The following is a 16,881-nucleotide window of genomic DNA, read 5'->3' on the forward strand; positions in this document are numbered from 1 at the left end:
TCATCACCACTAAAGTCCCCTGCTGTGGGATATTTTGTACACTGTGTGAAGATATATTGGTTTAATGAAGATCTGAATGGCTAATAGCTAGGCAGGTGGTATAGATGGAATTTCCCAGGACAGAGGACCTTGAGGGGAAGAACGGCAGAGTTGCCAGCCAGACACAGAGGAAGCAGCATGAGCAATATAGAGATGAAGTAATGAGCCACATGATAAAATGTAGATTAAAATAAATGGATTAAATTAAGTTATAGGAGCTAGTAGACAAGCCTAAGCTAAGGCCGAGCTTTCATAGTTAATAATAAGTCTTTGTGTCATTATTTGTAAGCTGGCTGCCCAAAGTCTGACTGCATTTGATGCTCAGCATGTAAATCCACATAGGGTCTAAGAAAGCTGGAAAAAAATAGTTTCTAGTAGGCTCGGTACTTACAGCTCATTTAATGGGGTTTATGAGCATCCGGCAGTGCACTACTCAGTATGTGTGTGTGTGGGGGGGGGGAGATTAGGTAGAACTGGGGCAGATAAATCGGCTCCAGGCTGGAGGAGGGGAGTGCACAGGCATGATGTTCCATTCTCACAATCCTGAAGGCGGCAGAAGCAGCTGCCAGGCCATGTACTAAAAGGAGATACATGGTGGAGGGCCTAGCCACTGCTTAGCAGTTTAAGGTTTAGCTCACGTGGTCTGAGAACGCTGCAAGGCTTAGTAAAGCCAGGTCCAGACACAGAAAACCTCTAAAAAGGTACAGTATGTTTAGAAATGTGCTTGGATGTTGAAGAAAGAAAATAGGTACAGACAGTCATAGAAAAAAATAGTTTTATAACAATAAAGCAAAATCTTTAAAAAGAGTAAAGTAGTATTTTCTAAAAAGTCACATAAACTGGGCAGAGGTGGCGCATGTCTTTAATTCCAGCACTAGGGAGGCAGAGACAGGCAGATCTCTGTGAATTCAAAGCTAGTCTGGTCTAAAGAGTTCCAGGACAAGCTCCAAAGCTACTCAGAGAAACCCTGTCTAGAAAAACCAACCAACCAACCAACCAAACAAACAAACAAACAAACAAGCCACATAAAGATAAAAGATAGGAAATACACAAGGCATCTGGATCCTGAACAGTACACTTTGTTGACTTTAAATGTTTTGAATGCTAATGAACAGAAAAGCACAACCGCTGAGAGACACTGGATTGTGGAATAGACTGCTGAGTTAAACCAGCCTATATACTTTAGGAATGTCTTGACTTCAAAAGTTGGACAATGTGTTGCATTGGGGGAGAGGTTATGCTTTATTTCACAGGAAACAAAAAGCTATGGATTCCTTCAAAGTTAATTGAGATGAGATTTGACCGGGGGAGACCTCCTGAGGATCTTGGCTACAGACATGAGGGAAAGAGCCAAGCAAGACTACAAGACAGATGATACATAAGCTGATCCCTCAACATGGGAACTGCTCTAAGACTGGATGAAACAGAGTAATTCTTGTTGGCTACAGAGTCCTCATGACTTATTATTACATGCCACCCTTTCATATGGCATGGATAGAGGTTTGGTTATACAGTCCAAATGACTTATAAAGTTGACAGATATCTTTTACCTGCTCAAAAATAAAACAAAAAAAATCATCTTTGTACACACTGCACATTCCATACTTGTGGTAATACAGATATATATTACCTTTAAATGTTTGTGTGTTTGCAGCAAAAAAGAACAAGACACCAATAAAGACAAGAAGCCCAGGTGATACAACTTCTCAGAAAGCCTGTTGTAGTTTCCTCAAAATTTTGCAGAACAACTTCAAAGTTACTATCTGAGATGGTTCAGCCTCACAGATTACTCCAGCCAGACTTCAGATAAACTCTACACTTTCCCATTACACTGAGACTAGACAACAACTAGCTCTTCCAGGACTTGACCGTTATCCCAATTTTCTCAAGATCTTCTAAGATGCCGTCACCCACAGATAACAGGAAGCAGTCTAGAGAACACAATGCTCACATTCTCAAGAGGTGGGGTGGTGGTTTTTGGACATTTGGTAGGTTATGGATGTTTGTCGTTGTTTAGGGGGGTTGGTTACAAGTTGTTATTGGTAATGGTCAGAAAAAAGGCTGTAATGATAACTCTTCCCGCCAGCTGCCTGGGTTCTGCTGTCACTTTAGGGCCCCCAAATCACACACAGAGCCTTATATTAGTTACAATGCTGCTGGCCAATGACTAGGATTTCTTATTTGCTGGCTCAGTCTTAATTATCAACCATAACTACTAATCTATATATTTTATAAGGACTTATCTTACCAAGGATGCCGGCCTTATGCATCTTCTCTTCCTGGGATCACATGGAGACTCCCTCCCTTTCCTACATTTCCCAGAATCCTCCTTCTCTGCTACTTTCACCTAACTTATTCCCTATTGGCCAACAGTGCTTTATTTATCAACCAATAAGACAAACATATACACAGAAGGACCTCCCCCATCAAAAGGCTGAACAAAAGATATTAGATTCCGGAATCTCTTTCTGAAGGGAAAAAGGGAGGATATAGTATATAAATGGTGGGATAAAAAGGTGGATTGTTAAGTCTACTTTTGAACAACCATTAGTTTCAAATATTTTACAGTGGTATGTATTTTTATATATTGATAAAATTTAAGGTTATTTTTGTTTATATATGTTTCTACTTTTCTCTAAGGTATTGTACCTGTGCAGATTATTAAACAATGTAATGTAAATTTCTAGACCTTGAAAATTATTACAAACTATTTAAGATAATTAAGAAATACAGGCCACTAGTTAGTTATCTAACAACCAAATTTGTGGCCATGTTAGGTATGTTTTCAAGGTCCAACAGAGAGATATTTTAGACAGATGGTCTTCAAACAGTTCAGAGATCAGTAAGACATATCTGCTCCAGGCAGTACCAGTTTACTTCAAAAAAGGATGACAGGCACTGAAGAACCTCCATATGGAGTTTGCTTTCATTGTGGATAAATTAGCCACTGGACAAGAAACTGTCTTTGCCTCAGCTTATCATGCTACACACACACACACACACACACACACACACACACACACACACACAGAGTCTGTTAGATATTCTAGGTCTATAGGACAAGGATGGATGCCCCAGCATTGCAGAGGAACCTTGGGTGACTGTCCAGGCAACCAGATATCTCTGTCATTTCTTAGTTTTGGAAGTTGTTTGCTCTGCACTTTCTGTTTAATAGGGTAATATATTCTTCTTGAGTCTTTGATGGGATTACAGACTAGATATAGTTACAGTTTTCCTTGTTACCAAATTCAGAAAAGAAAATCACAAAAGAGATATAAAGCATATAAGGTTGAAAGACATAAAAGCTTAACTAGTTTAAGAGAATGTTTTAAAGTCTAAAAAGATAGTTTTGGGTTGGTGAATACAAGTTAGGATAGAAAGTAAATTAAGTACAAAACTTTTGACTCACCAAGATAGGATAGGTAATAAAATATTTCCTCTAAATTTGCCAAATACAGATAGACTGGACATTATAAATATAATCCTTGCCTGATAATTGTTCTTACTGTATATAGTTTTACTGTGTTAGAGTTAAAACCTTTCCTTTTTATTTAGACAAAAAGGGGGGAATGTTGTAGAATATTTGTATACTGTGTCAAGATAAATTGCTGTGATTAGTGTAATAAAGAGCTGAATTGTCAATAGCTAGGAAGGAGGTATAGACAGAACTTCCTGGGACAGAGAGGACTCTGGGAAGAAGAAGGGTGGACTCGTCAGGCAGACACAGAGGAGCATGAGCAGTACAGACAGATGAGGTAACGAGCCACATGACAGAATATAGATTAAAATAAATGGGTTAATTTAAGTTAGAAGAGCTAGTGAGACAAGCCTAAGCTAAGGCTGAGATTTCATAATTAATAAAAGTCTCTATGATATTATTTGTAAACTGGCAGCCCGAAGAAAAGTCTGACTATCATTCCCATTCCAAATTAGCTTTGTGATCTCTCTCCAGGGAACATGTCCTCTCCAAGAAAACTGCCATCTAGTCCCTTTAAAAAAATTATTTACTTTATGTGTATGAGTGACCTGTCTTAGTTCACACCAGAAGAGGGAATCAGATCCCATTACAGATGGTTGTGAGCCCCCATAAGGTTACTAGGAATTGAACTTGGGACCTCTACAAGAGGAGCCAGTGCTCTTAACTGCCGAACCATTTCTCCAGCTCCCATCTAGGTCTTTTTAAAGAACTCTGGCAAGGATTCCACTACTGTTGAACATACAGGACTCACAGATACAGAAATGGTTCTGGCACATCATCCAGTGGTCTGCTGAGTACATTCAAATATGTTTTTTCTGGAAAGGATGCCAGGTCTGAATACCACACAAAGTGAAGTGATACAGGACTTTAGAGTACTGTCAAAGATAACAAGATCGACAAATTCAAAATGGCTCACCCCTGCATTTTCAGCCTCTTTTAGGAACATTCCAGCTTAACATCCTCAAACAAAAAGCTCTCAGAATTATGAAAGTACTAGAGGTGACCTTCAAGGTCATAAGGTCAACTCCTTTATTTAGCACATGAAGAAACTGAACTATGGGACAGTTAAGTGACTTTGCTCAAAATTCAATGTTAGTGGTCAGTTACAGGCCCTATTTTCACTAAGATACAGAGTCTCAATATACCTGGTCTAAGAAGAGGCATAGAAAAATAAGAAAAAAACAAAGAGTGAGCATTCTTAAGTGTTAACTATGCAACATTAATACCTTTACAATCCTCAGTGAGGTAGGTACTGTTATTAACCCACTCTGCAGCTGAGGAAGCTACAAGTTCATAGTAACAGAATCATTCGCTCAGGAGCATAGGCAGTTGTAGGAATGGGTTCTGAACACTGCCAGTCTAACCCAAGTCTATTCCCTTCCCTGTATATCATATGCCCTGGATCCTACACCTCTCTCTTGCCTGAATGAAGATGCCAACAGCTGAAAGAAAGGAAGATAACTATAACCATCACCAGTAGGTTTCCCCACCTCTTTCTATTAGCTCATTGGGCTTCAAAGAACTGGCTCTAAACGTGGGGGGGGGGGTGCTCTTCCCAAACTGCCTGACAAAAGGCACCAGGAGAAACACTGGCATAGTGTTCCCTTCCCCCACACAGAAGGCAGGTCTGGACTTACCAGAGGTTAATCCATCTCCAAGCAGGGTGCTAAGGATCACCAGTTGAAGAAACACTCCATGCCCCACAGAGGTCACAACAAACGCTGAGTTGCTCTTTGGTGCTATCCTGCCATGGCACATCTTTTATCCGTCCGATGTTTTTTATTTATTTATTTATTTATTTTTTAAAGAGAAGACTTTAAAATCCAGAAGTAAGAATCCTAAAGCCAGCCAGGAGTAGCTTCACCTATAATAAACAAACAGACAAAAAGATTTAAGTAAAATGAAAATTTCAGCCATAAGTTGACAAGAAGCAAGCACTCTGCAAGGAAGCCACAATCCCACACTAAGATGAAAGAATTCTAGCAACTGAATCATTACTGCCAAGAGAAGAGACAAGCACAGAAGTAGGTTTCAGCTTGTCTTGGGGAGCTGCCAAAGCTTGCTGCCAGCTGTTGTCAAAATCCTGGTTCAGGAGCCAGACCCTTGCAAAAAGGGTCAGGGGACAGTTCCAGCTCACCTGGATGTCACCTGCATCGCTAGCCAGGTCAGTGTTGCTTTCAGAGACTTCTTCCTGCTCTGCCAGGACCACTGACTTATGGGCTCCAGCAGAAAGCAGCTGTTGACACAGAGCTGCTACGCCTATGTCACTTGGCCTCAAAGCTAACCAAAGGAAAAACAGTGAGCACATGTGTTAAAGAAATAACTACACCGCCTAGAGAAGGAATGCAGCAGCAGCTAAGTCCACAGAGGCCTAGCCTGTCAGACACTCAGGAGCCTCAGAGGATCTGACTCGACAGCCACAAATCTCAAAACTATTCAAGGCTCAACCCAGACACCTGTGACCAGATACCTGTGACCAGAGGGGTGACATTCTACTGACTGTCCCTGACAATGATGGGGATGTGGAATACATGCTGTGGTTGCTAATTGGTTCCACCACTCACTCTGGTTCAGGCTGACTTCTGAAGAGTGGAAAGTATTATTTTAAAAAAGAAAGAAATCAAGCCATGTGTGGTGGCATACACATTTAATCCTTGAGTTCTGGAGGAAGAGGCAAGGAGATCTTTGTGAGTTCAAGACCAACCTAATCTATACAAGGAGTTCCAAATCAACCAGGACTACACAGTGAGACCCTGTCTCAAACAAACAAACAAAATCAATCTGTAATCAAGAATTTAAGGATTATTTTCTGTCGTTAGAGAAGGTGTTGGGTTAATGACACATTATAAAATGACCCTACTTCAGGGTTTCTCTGTGTAGCCCTGGCTGTCCTTGAACTCACTCTCTCAGGTTGGCCTGGAACTCAAGAGATCCTCCTGCCTCTGCCTCCTAAGTGTTGGGATTAAAGGTATATGCCACTAACACCTGGCTAGTCAGTTCTTCTTAAAAAAAAAAATTCTATACACTTAACATAAAGCTTTACAGACACAGGTTAGAGGGTTTGCCACCTACAACCCTAAAAAAGGACTCCCTGTGTCTTGGCCAAAAATGTTAACTACACTCAACTTTAATATATGTCTGAAGCCTTAACTCAAACCCATGTCTCTCCCAGAGAAGACATCTGCAAGCAGTAACATAAGTTCTCTCAGTCCAAAAGAGGGCAGTTATGATTCTTCAGTAAACATTAGCCAGAGATCAAGAACAGAGCTAGTTACTGGTCTTCACCTCTTTTCCCTAGTAATTGTAACAATAGCATCTTTGGTCCTTAGTTTTTAGTCACACTCTAACTTGAGCCTTTAAAGCTATAGACAAAAGTGATTCTTGGGTAAGTCTGTATGTCTATACATGTGTGGAATGTGTTCACATTGATATGGCTGTAAATGGGAGTCAGAATGCCCAGCTATATTCATATATTTGCTCCTCTTTGTTCTTAGCCCCCTTTCCTCTGTGAAATAGCACTGTAAGACTCTGACAAAGTGCCCAGACCTATTTAAGTCCTCAATTGTCATTGCTGTTACAGTCACCAATAACACTTGAGCAAGGATCTTTAAGCATCTGCAAAAAAAGGGGGAGGTTTTGTTTAAAGTCAAAGAGGTTAAAGATGTTAAAGGATATGCCCAGAGCCCTAGCTGCCTAATAACAAATTAACAACCAGCTTTGTGGTGCTACCATTTCAGTGTATCCACACTAGATAACCCAATGAGGCATTCTTTAGTCATCTCTTCAAAGCAACAACTGGGAACCATCAAAAATGCCATCTGCATATGCCACATCACAGCACGTGCGTGCACAGTACATAGTTAAGTGGTGAGCAGATATATGTGAGGTTGTGCCTTAGGTGTTCTGTACATGAGTGTCGAGAGTCAAGCAATACTACCCAGAGAAGCTAATGCTCAGCTGAGTCCTAAATGATGGGGGGGGGGGGAGCAGAGTTACCATATATAGGTGAGTCAGAGTACTCCTGGCAGAGGTTCAGAGGAAGGCTAAACCAAGGAATTGACATTCTATTCTGAAAAGCAGGTTATGCTGACGAGGATATTAGGGAAGTTACAAGAGCAAATTCTCTTTTGTAATTTTATTATTTTTAAATTATTATACATGTGTATATGAGTATGGGTATGTGCATGCTGAGTGTAGAGGTCCAAGGGTCAGAAGGTAGTGTTAAATCCTCTGGAACTGGAGTTACATACACTTGTGAGCTGCCTAATATGGCAACTCCCGAACTCTGAAAGAAGTATGGGTAGTATGTGTACTCTTAACCACTAAGCCTTATCTCTAGCCTCACAAGATCAATTTTATTTTTAAGATCACTTTGGAAGGAATTTTTAAGAATTGGTGGGGACAGAAGATAATTTTTTGTTTGTTTTCAAGACAGGGTATCTCTGTATAGCCCTGGCTGTCCTGGAACTTGATCTGAAGACCAAGCTGGCCTTGAACTCACAGAGATCCACTTGCCTCTGACTCCCAAGTACTGGAATTAAAGGTACACACCACCACTGCCCTACTGACAGAAGATAATCTTAACATTTTATATTTTATACATAATGCCTTTGGAAGACAATAATATAGGTTCAAAAAAGCACATATTCTCTGATCTAATCATTCTAATTCTAGATCTGCCCTTACAAATCACACATATAGAAAACATATACATATGTAGGGTACTCAGAGCATTGTTTAGAAAGGGAAAAAACTGGAGTAACATGAAAGTTAAAAAGGAAGTTGGTTAAATTAGTTATAGTACACTCAATAGTATTGTTGCTTAAAAACGGCATTCCAATCCTCGTATGGCTTCTAAAATTAATGTATGAAAAAATTAATGCACCCTTATATTTTTTAATGTTTATTTTTGCTTTTAAAAATACATTCTTTGTAGCCCAGATTAGTGTTGACCTTTGTAGGTAGCCCAAACTGGCTTCTAACTCTTCATCCTGCTACCTCAGCCTTCCAAGTGCTAGTATTACATACATAGGTATATACCATTATACCCAGCCCATGTTTGGGTTTTTAAAGGGTATCTGTTTTACAAGTATCTATATGCACAAAAAAAAAAAACCCTCAGAAAAAAATGTATAAGAAACACCACCTTGCTGGGTGATACACTCCTTTAATCTCAGCACTTGGGTGGCAGAGACAGGAAATATCTGAGTTCAAGACCAGCCTGATCTACACAGAGCAAGTTCCAGGACAGTCAGTGCTATGCAGAGAAACCCAGTCTTGAAAACAGAAGAGGGGAGGAGAGGAGGGGAAAAGGAAGGGGGAAGGGGAAGAGAGAAGGAGAGGGGAAGAGACTGCTTTTAGGAAAGGGAACTGAGAGGTTAAAAATCAGGAAGCAAAATTAAAATAAATTCTTACTATATGCTTTCTCTCAAACTTAATGTACTTCTATTAATTGTTCAAAGAGATAAAATAAAAATTAACTTAATATAGCAAGACTTTCCTGTCTAGGAGCATCTCCAAGAAGAGTCCCTTTCCTGAAACTTCCTATACCATGCCTATCGCCAGAACTGTCTCCTTGGAACCATTCCTCCTAAGCTAGGAGTCTAACTTTGGGGCAGTCACTTATCTCATTTCTGCCTATTTCCTCCTTTGTAAAAGGGAGAGGAGTATTGTTTGCTTTGACTATCTCACTAGGCTCTATTGAAGCTCAGCCAGTCCAAAAAAGAAGAAGAAAAATGAGGGAAAAAATCTTGTAAACTAGACCTGGGGGTTCTGTGTAGTCCTAGCCAGAACCTGCAACTTGAGCCCAAAGTTCATATGGCTTACTTGCTTCCAGGCTAATGACACTGCCTGCTTAAAAGGTTAAAGCTGTCCTTGAGTCTCTTTCAAAACTAGCTCAATGCCTGAGAAAACAGCAGTAGGTGGGATAACCATGAAATAGCATGTACCCTGTTCTCCAGGCGGCCAGTCACACATCATCTTTGACCATTTGCCCAGATGCCTTGGAGAACACCCCTGTGGAGAATGCCAGTTTTGCAGAAGATGGGGGGCAGGAGTTATGTCACAGTGAGCTCTCCTCTCTGGAGTCAAAAGGGCCTGACTCAATAGGCCTTGACTCCCATGTACCTGAAGGCTAGTCAGCTTCAGTTCACATATAATTTTAGGACAAGTTATTTGATAAACCATAAATCATTTATCTATTACTCAGGAAAGGGAACTGGAAAAAGAAAACAAATTTGAAACCTTTTCTTGTCTCAGACTAATATAAAAAGGAATGGAGGGAGTGTAAGAGAATCCAGAACAAGATAGTGTTTTCCTTTGACCAACCCTCTCCCTGCCACATGATAAAGGACAAAGACCATATCCTGACATATGAACAGAATGTAAGCAGCTGATTACATTTCAGAATGTAATGATAAGAAGTCCAAAGTCCTCTCCCAGAGCAGAATCAAAAAGTGACTCCCATTCCTTACCTCTCACCTTCTTAGAGGGGACTACATAATGTTCCCCTTTTCACTCCCATTTACCTTCAAATCATCAGATCCTCCTACCATACCCTACAAACAATAGGAGTTTTTTTAAAGATGCCTTCTATTTCTTCCTTCTAGGGATCTTTCCAGTCACTAACTTCTATTTCTACTGAGCCAACAACACTTCAGTGCTTCAGTGGTCACAATTTCTTCTACTGGGATTTGAGGAACATTTGGCAGAACGTTACCTTATCCACTTCAAGGCAGGGTAGGGCAGGGCAGCAATGGGGGTGGGGTGGGGGAGAGCATGGTAACAAGCTGGCCTTGAACTTGTAATCCTACTGCACCAGCCTCCAAATTGCTGGGATTATAGCTGTGCTCCACCATTCCTAGCTAAAAACAAACCTTTGTTGAAATTTAATTTGCTCCTAATTATAAAAATTACCCACAGCTTTCCTCCTAAACCACCTAAAAGTTACTGGAACATGCCAGAGATTTTCTTGAATTGCTTTGATATTCCTTACAACCCTGTGCTGCTCCAGAAGAATTGCAGTTGATACACTCAAGACATCATACTCTCTCCCAAGATCTAGGCAAGCAGGAATACTAGCAGACACACTACCGTAACCTCCTTCAGTTCTCTCTTTCAGTCTCTAACACCTCTCTCCTAGGACCTAGCAGCAGTTTGGCTATAGCAGGGACCTGACACAGGAGACATTTAGGTCCAGCTTCAACATTAGGCAGTGGTTCTGACCTCAAGCAAGTCACCCAAGCTTCCCAGTGCTTAGAGACGGACCTGGATGGTTCCCAAGGCTCTTTTAGGTCTAAGGAATTCAAAGTCTTCTAGAAGAAACCCAAAAGTATTTCCTCCGAAAAAGTAAATCAACGAAAGTTCTAATTAAAAGGAAGAAATGTTAAACCTATCCTAGTAGCCCTTCCCTCTTCATCGTCCAGGACCAAACTCCAGCACTTATCTCCCTCTGCATTGTAGCAAACTCAGGAGAGTCTACTTTTCCATTTAGAGCTTAATCAATCCACCAGCACATTTGTACCCACAATCTAGTACACGCTGTTCCCAAAGTGCTTTCCAAAAATAACAAACAGCTAACAAAGAGAGAGAGAAAAAAAAACAAAACCCAAACCCAAAAGCCAACCATCCCAAGCCTCTACACACAAGGAGCACTGCAGGAGAAAAGTGCAAGAGAAAAGAGCAGAGGAGGAAAACAAAACAAAACTGACTGACAAGAAAACAAGAGAACAAACTCAGCCTTACAAATTTCTAATCTGTAATCAGGAAGCCACTTTTTTTGTTGTTTGTTTGTTTTGTTTTTTTTTAGGGCAGAGCTTTACCATGGTCTGACAGGCTGACCTATGACAAAAACTTCACTTCCTGGGCTGATTACCTCTCACAAACAGTATAGAAGACCAGGCCAGAGTCTCAGGTCTACTTGGACTGTTTTAATTGGGTGGTCTAAGGAAAGTCATTTTCAGTTCCCATCTGCAAATTGGATGATACTGATCTTATTGGACTATGTAAGGTGGAAAAAAATAAACACAAGCTATAGATGTATCTGCAACTGGAGACTTCAGTTCATAATGGTGAGGGTCCTTTCTTCTATCAGGCTATGTCTGATAACCACTGGACTCCCAAAAGACAGCCTTTGCTTGTGGTTTAGAAACATCCTGAAATCTGGCTCAAGACACAAGGTCAATTCAGATTAAAAAAAATAATAAAATGAAAAACAGTCAAAGAGTTAGAGAACCTTTTTCAACCTTAAACAAGGCTCTTTCCGAATTCCAGAATATTTTTAAAGGCTTTTAAAACTAAGCACTACTGCTCCACGAAGAATTAAATACCTATTTGCCTGCTGAAGAGTGCCCTGCACCTTTGTTTTCCAAATAAAAGGTCAAGCTCAATTTTATCTTTGAACTCAGATTCTCCTGTCTTTGCTTCCTGAGTCAATTCTATCTTGAGATAACCAAAATATCTCCATCCTTGAAGCCATACAGAAACAGGTTTTTCTCAAAAGCTGCATTTACCACAGGTAATCAATGCATAAAACAGGAGAGAAGGAGCACATCCATCTTCAAGTTTTGACAAGTAGCAAAACATGCTTGGCAGAAACAGCAGCAATTGGTTTCTAAGCCTCAGAGACAGATCTTTTATGTCATCACACTCTCTTTATGATTCACAGCAGAGCTGAGAGGAAAAGGCTCCAATACCCACTTTGCAAATAAAGTTCAAGAAGGTGATTTGTTCAATCTGAACTCTTAGGGCTCTGTGTTTCCAGGGACTGACTATAATTCAACTCAGCAAATCTTTACTAGCTGTCTTTTATGCAAGGCTAGGGTAATCTCACAGAGACCAAATGTAGTATCTTACTCTCAAGGAATTCACGATATTCTGGAGAAGTATATGTTTATCTATAGCACTGAAATTGTTACTGGGGACCCAAAAGAAAAAAAACATTTTATAGTGCTAAGAGAAAATAAAGGAGTTGAGAACAAAGACTTTTGATGTGTATGTGGTGGGGAGTGGAAGGGTAAGCTGTACCCCGTGCCCCGTACTCAAGTACATACTGGTACTCACACTTCAAGACAATCTTTTGCATGCAGAAACTACTTATTTGCAGGGAATCAAAACAAAACACAAAACACGCAAGAAAACAAAAAACAAAAGACTAAGTCACTAAAAAGGATGCAGAGGGGTGCAACCCATTTTGTCTGCCTAGAATCACAGAGTGCTCCTGTCTGGTAAGAAGAAATAAATACCTATCTATATATGTCACTGGAGAGGAAATTTAGGAGCCAGAATTTAGTGTTCAAAGTAGTTAAAGCTGTGCAGGAAACACCTCCTCCATGTCAAAAATAGCAAACCCAAAGGAAAAGGCTGTTGCAGTTGTGTTTACTTTTTACCATCTATGTGGATGGCTTTCCAAAGGCCCTGAAGTGGGATGATATAAACAGGTCTGTGTCACTTCCTGGTTCTCAGGCCTTCTGCTACACATTCCCAGTCTGTCTGGAAGACTGCCTATTTAAAAATAAACTTTAAAAGCTCACCAAAAACTCCAAACTTAAACCATCCTTCCCTCTATTTCATTCAATTTCACTAAAATTAAATGGGGAAGAAAGAGCAAGAAAGGAGACAAAATAATCACTGAGAAGGAATCTTCAGCTCAAAACAACACAAAAAAATGTGCTCAATGGAAGTCAAGGTCAAGAGACTCAGGTTCTACTTATGTATCGCCTCTACTGGGAAAACTGACTTAGAGCAAACACTTCATCTCAAGAAGTGCTTAAGCAGTCATACCCTGATGTCTGAATAATCCAGTTTTTCCGTTATCTGTATACCTATTTCACAGGGCTTTCCTTAGTACTATGTAGGGAAAGAAACCCAAAACACTTAGAATAATGCTGGCATGTTGTGAGTTATCTATCAAAAATAGTTACTATTGGGCTGCAGAAATGGCTCAGAGGTTAAGAGCACCAATTGCTCTTCCAAAGGTCCTGAGTTCAATTCCCAGCAACCACATGGTGGCTCACAACCATCTGTAATGAGATCTGGTACCCTCTTCTGGTTGCTGATATACATGGAAGCAGAATGTTGTATACATAAGAAAGAAAAAGAAAGAAAGGAAGGAAGGAAGAAAGGAAGGAAGGAAGGAACTCAGTTGCCTTTGCCTCCAAAAAAAAAAAGTTACTATTATTACCAATACCGATCATCATTATTGTCATCATATTTAAAGCAAAGGGTTGGGACAGATAAACTCTCTTGAAGAGCATCTCTGCTTCAAATCCTGTGAGTCTTAGTTTTTTCCTTCCATTTTTTTTTTTTTAAGAGTGCTAGACAAGAAAGGGAGATAAATTAGGCAAAGCCTGACATTCAAACATCCGAAGCCTCTATGGTAGAAACAGTAAGAAATGGTCAACCTAGAAGGAAACCTACAAGTAAGTTAAAATGAGATATATCACTCTCCAAAATGAAAAGACTGGTTTATTTTCTTTTATTAAACTCATGGCACTGTGACATATTCACCCACGATGCACTCCCATGAATGCCAAGAACAACATTCCCCTGGGCCAAAATCTGACTTTACCCACTTCACCTTTCACTACATAAAGGTCCCCCCAGCAGCTTTTTTTTTTTTCTTTAAAAGATTTATTTATTTATCATATATACAGTGTTCTGCCTGCAGGCCAGAAGAGGGCACCAGATCTCATTATAGATGGTTGTGAGCCACCATGTGGGTGCTGGGAATTGAACTCAGGACCTCTGGAAGAGCAGCCAGTGCTCTTAACCTCTGAGCCATCTCTCCAGCCCCCCAACCCCAGCAGCTTTTTAAGGAAGCCTTAAAAGATAGATAGCACAGTATCCGATCCCACATTTCTAATAATGATTACTCCTACCAAAGTTTTGTTGTTGTTTAAAATTTCTTTACACACACACACACACACACACACACACACACACACACACACACACACACACACACTTCTTTCTAGGGGCTGAGGATGTAGCTCATTCAGTTGGCATAGTGCTTACCTGGCATGTATTTATGTACTGAACCCTAGCCCCTGGACTTACTCCCTAACACTGCATGAAACCTGGCCTGATAGTGCATACCTATAACTGAGGCAACCTGGAACACACTGAATCCTATCCTTTAAAAAAAAATTGGAGTCCATGACATTGAGACCCAACTGCTCCTGGCATACCAATTACATCAGAAAGGAGGATGGACATCAAAGAAACTCATTATGGAGTTTGCTTTCTATATGGTGAGACTAGCCATTTGGGCAAGAAACCACTCTTGCCTGAACTGTTTGACTGTTGCTGTATAAATTGGACATACAGGACCCACAGAAAAATGACTGCTGAAATTGCAAAATAAGATGGACAGTCCTAAAGGGTTCCCGATTCATGGAAGAGTCTGACAGACACTCTATAGAACAGAAAGAAAAATGACTGATAAACTGCCAATACAAATGGGACAGTTTCAAATTTCCTGCTTTGCTGAGAAGTCTGCCAGACACAATATGGCCTATGGGCTGAAGATGGATGCTCCAAGATTACAGAAGAACTTTGGGTGACTGACCATACAGCCAGCTATCTCTGTCAATTCTAGAGTTTATATACTATCCTTCTGTGGTCTTTGATAGAGTTGAAGACAGATAGTTAATAGTTATGGTTTTCCTTAGTTATGATAGGACTTTAGGCTCATAAAGGTAAGATAAATGACAGAATATTTTCTTTAAATCTTTCTAAATGTTAATGAACTAAATATTGTAACTATAGTTCTTAATCCATAACTGTTTTGTTATACATAATTTGACTATGTTAAAGATAAAACCTTTCTTTTTATTTAGACAGAAAAGAGGAGATGATGGGGGAAGTCCTTCTGTGTATATGCCTCTCTTATTGGTTAATGAATAAAACACTGTTTGGCCAATAGGGAAGCAAGATAGATGGAACTAGGGGAGGAAGATTCTGGGAAATGTAGTAGGGAGTCGCCTTGTGATCCTGGGAGGAGAAGACACATGAAGCTGGTGTTCTCGGTAAGGTAAGACATTGTAAAGATACATATATTAGTAGTTATGGGTTAATACTTGAGACAGAATTAGTCCTAGACATTGGCCAACAGCATTGTAACTAATAGAGTCTTTGTGTGTTATTTGGGGGCTCTGAAGCAGCAATAGGACCCAGGCAGGAAACCCGCAACAAAAGACAAAACAGGAAGGTAAGCTGCATCCCAGAAGAGAGAAGTGAAACACATAATTATAGGACTAAACAATGTAGTCTAATAAATCCTATGTGGCTTTTATGGTCATATAAATAGAGGTCAAATTCTGATTCTTGCTTCTCATAGGATTTATGCATGCTTACTGTTTAACAAATATGAGTTTTGTCACATATAAATTTGGAGTACCTCTGGGCATAAGGGTGCATACCTTTAATCCCAGCATTTAGGAGGCAGAGGCAGGCAGATCTCTGTGAATTGAGACCTGGTCTACATAGGGAATTCCAGGACAACCAGAGCTACATAGTGAGACCTTTTTGGGGAAGGGGGAAAAAAAAAATCAAGCAAAGAAAAAAGTAGAGTACCAGTACATGACAATAGAATTGCAGGGTTCACTGAACACATTTTTAAAAAGTTCAATATATTAGCTGGCATAGAGAAGGCAAGGTGAGACAAACAGGCCAGCCACATAAAGACTTAATACCCACTGAGTGGTCTGGATCTAACTAGTAAATAGACAGACAGCCAAACATTTGCTGTCTGCCTATCGATTGTGACTTGTTAGCCTAGGTTTAATGGTAGCATCTTCAGTAAGTACTGGAGAAGGCTCCAAATGTGTGCGCGTGCGTGCGTGCGTGCGTGCGTGCGTGCGTGCGTGCGTGCGTGCGTGCGTGCGTGCGTGCGTGCGTGCGTGCGTGCGTGTGTGTGTGTGTGTGTGTACATTCATGCCAGGATAATACCTGGAAGTATATATTTGGTCTTCTACTAAGAATGTGAAGCATCAGAATGTAGATAAAAGTTACAGATTACACCATATACAACATAATACTGAGACATGCTCATTCTTTTAGACATAATGCATTTTCAAGAACAAATTAACATGATCCAAACTTGATTGAGTTCTCAATAAAATATGTCAAAATGGATGCATGGTTCATCAAGTGACTCCAGAAGGAAAGTAATAGCTAAAGTTAAACATTCATCTGAGATAACAGCCTGAGGGACTTCTACTTTGTTGATGATAGAATGAGAGAGACCAGCTTTACTCTTCTGTGTGCGTGTAGAATATGGATGAATATTAAAGTGTGCATATGCCAGGGCACATGTGTGGAGGTCAGAAGACAACCTCGGGTTACTGGCCCTCACTTTCCACCTT

The 16,881-nt window shown here is 40.3% G+C and overlaps 1 protein-coding gene across 2 annotated transcripts in view; it reads right to left on the bottom strand.

The window, feature by feature from the left end:
- Positions 1-16,881, bottom strand: part of Susd6 (sushi domain containing 6) — a 94,493-nt gene that overhangs the window by 47,627 nt on the left and 29,985 nt on the right. For both annotated transcript variants that reach the window (XM_027418409.2, XM_035444948.1), the window contains one exon: positions 5,155-5,381. In XM_027418409.2, coding sequence (XP_027274210.1) covers positions 5,155-5,275 — 121 coding nt within the window. In that variant the 5' untranslated portion in view covers positions 5,276-5,381. The remainder of the gene's footprint in view (positions 1-5,154; positions 5,382-16,881) is intronic.

Source organism: Cricetulus griseus, chromosome 5 (genome assembly GCF_003668045.3).
Source record: "Cricetulus griseus strain 17A/GY chromosome 5, alternate assembly CriGri-PICRH-1.0, whole genome shotgun sequence".
Taxonomy (NCBI): Eukaryota; Metazoa; Chordata; class Mammalia; order Rodentia; family Cricetidae; genus Cricetulus; species Cricetulus griseus.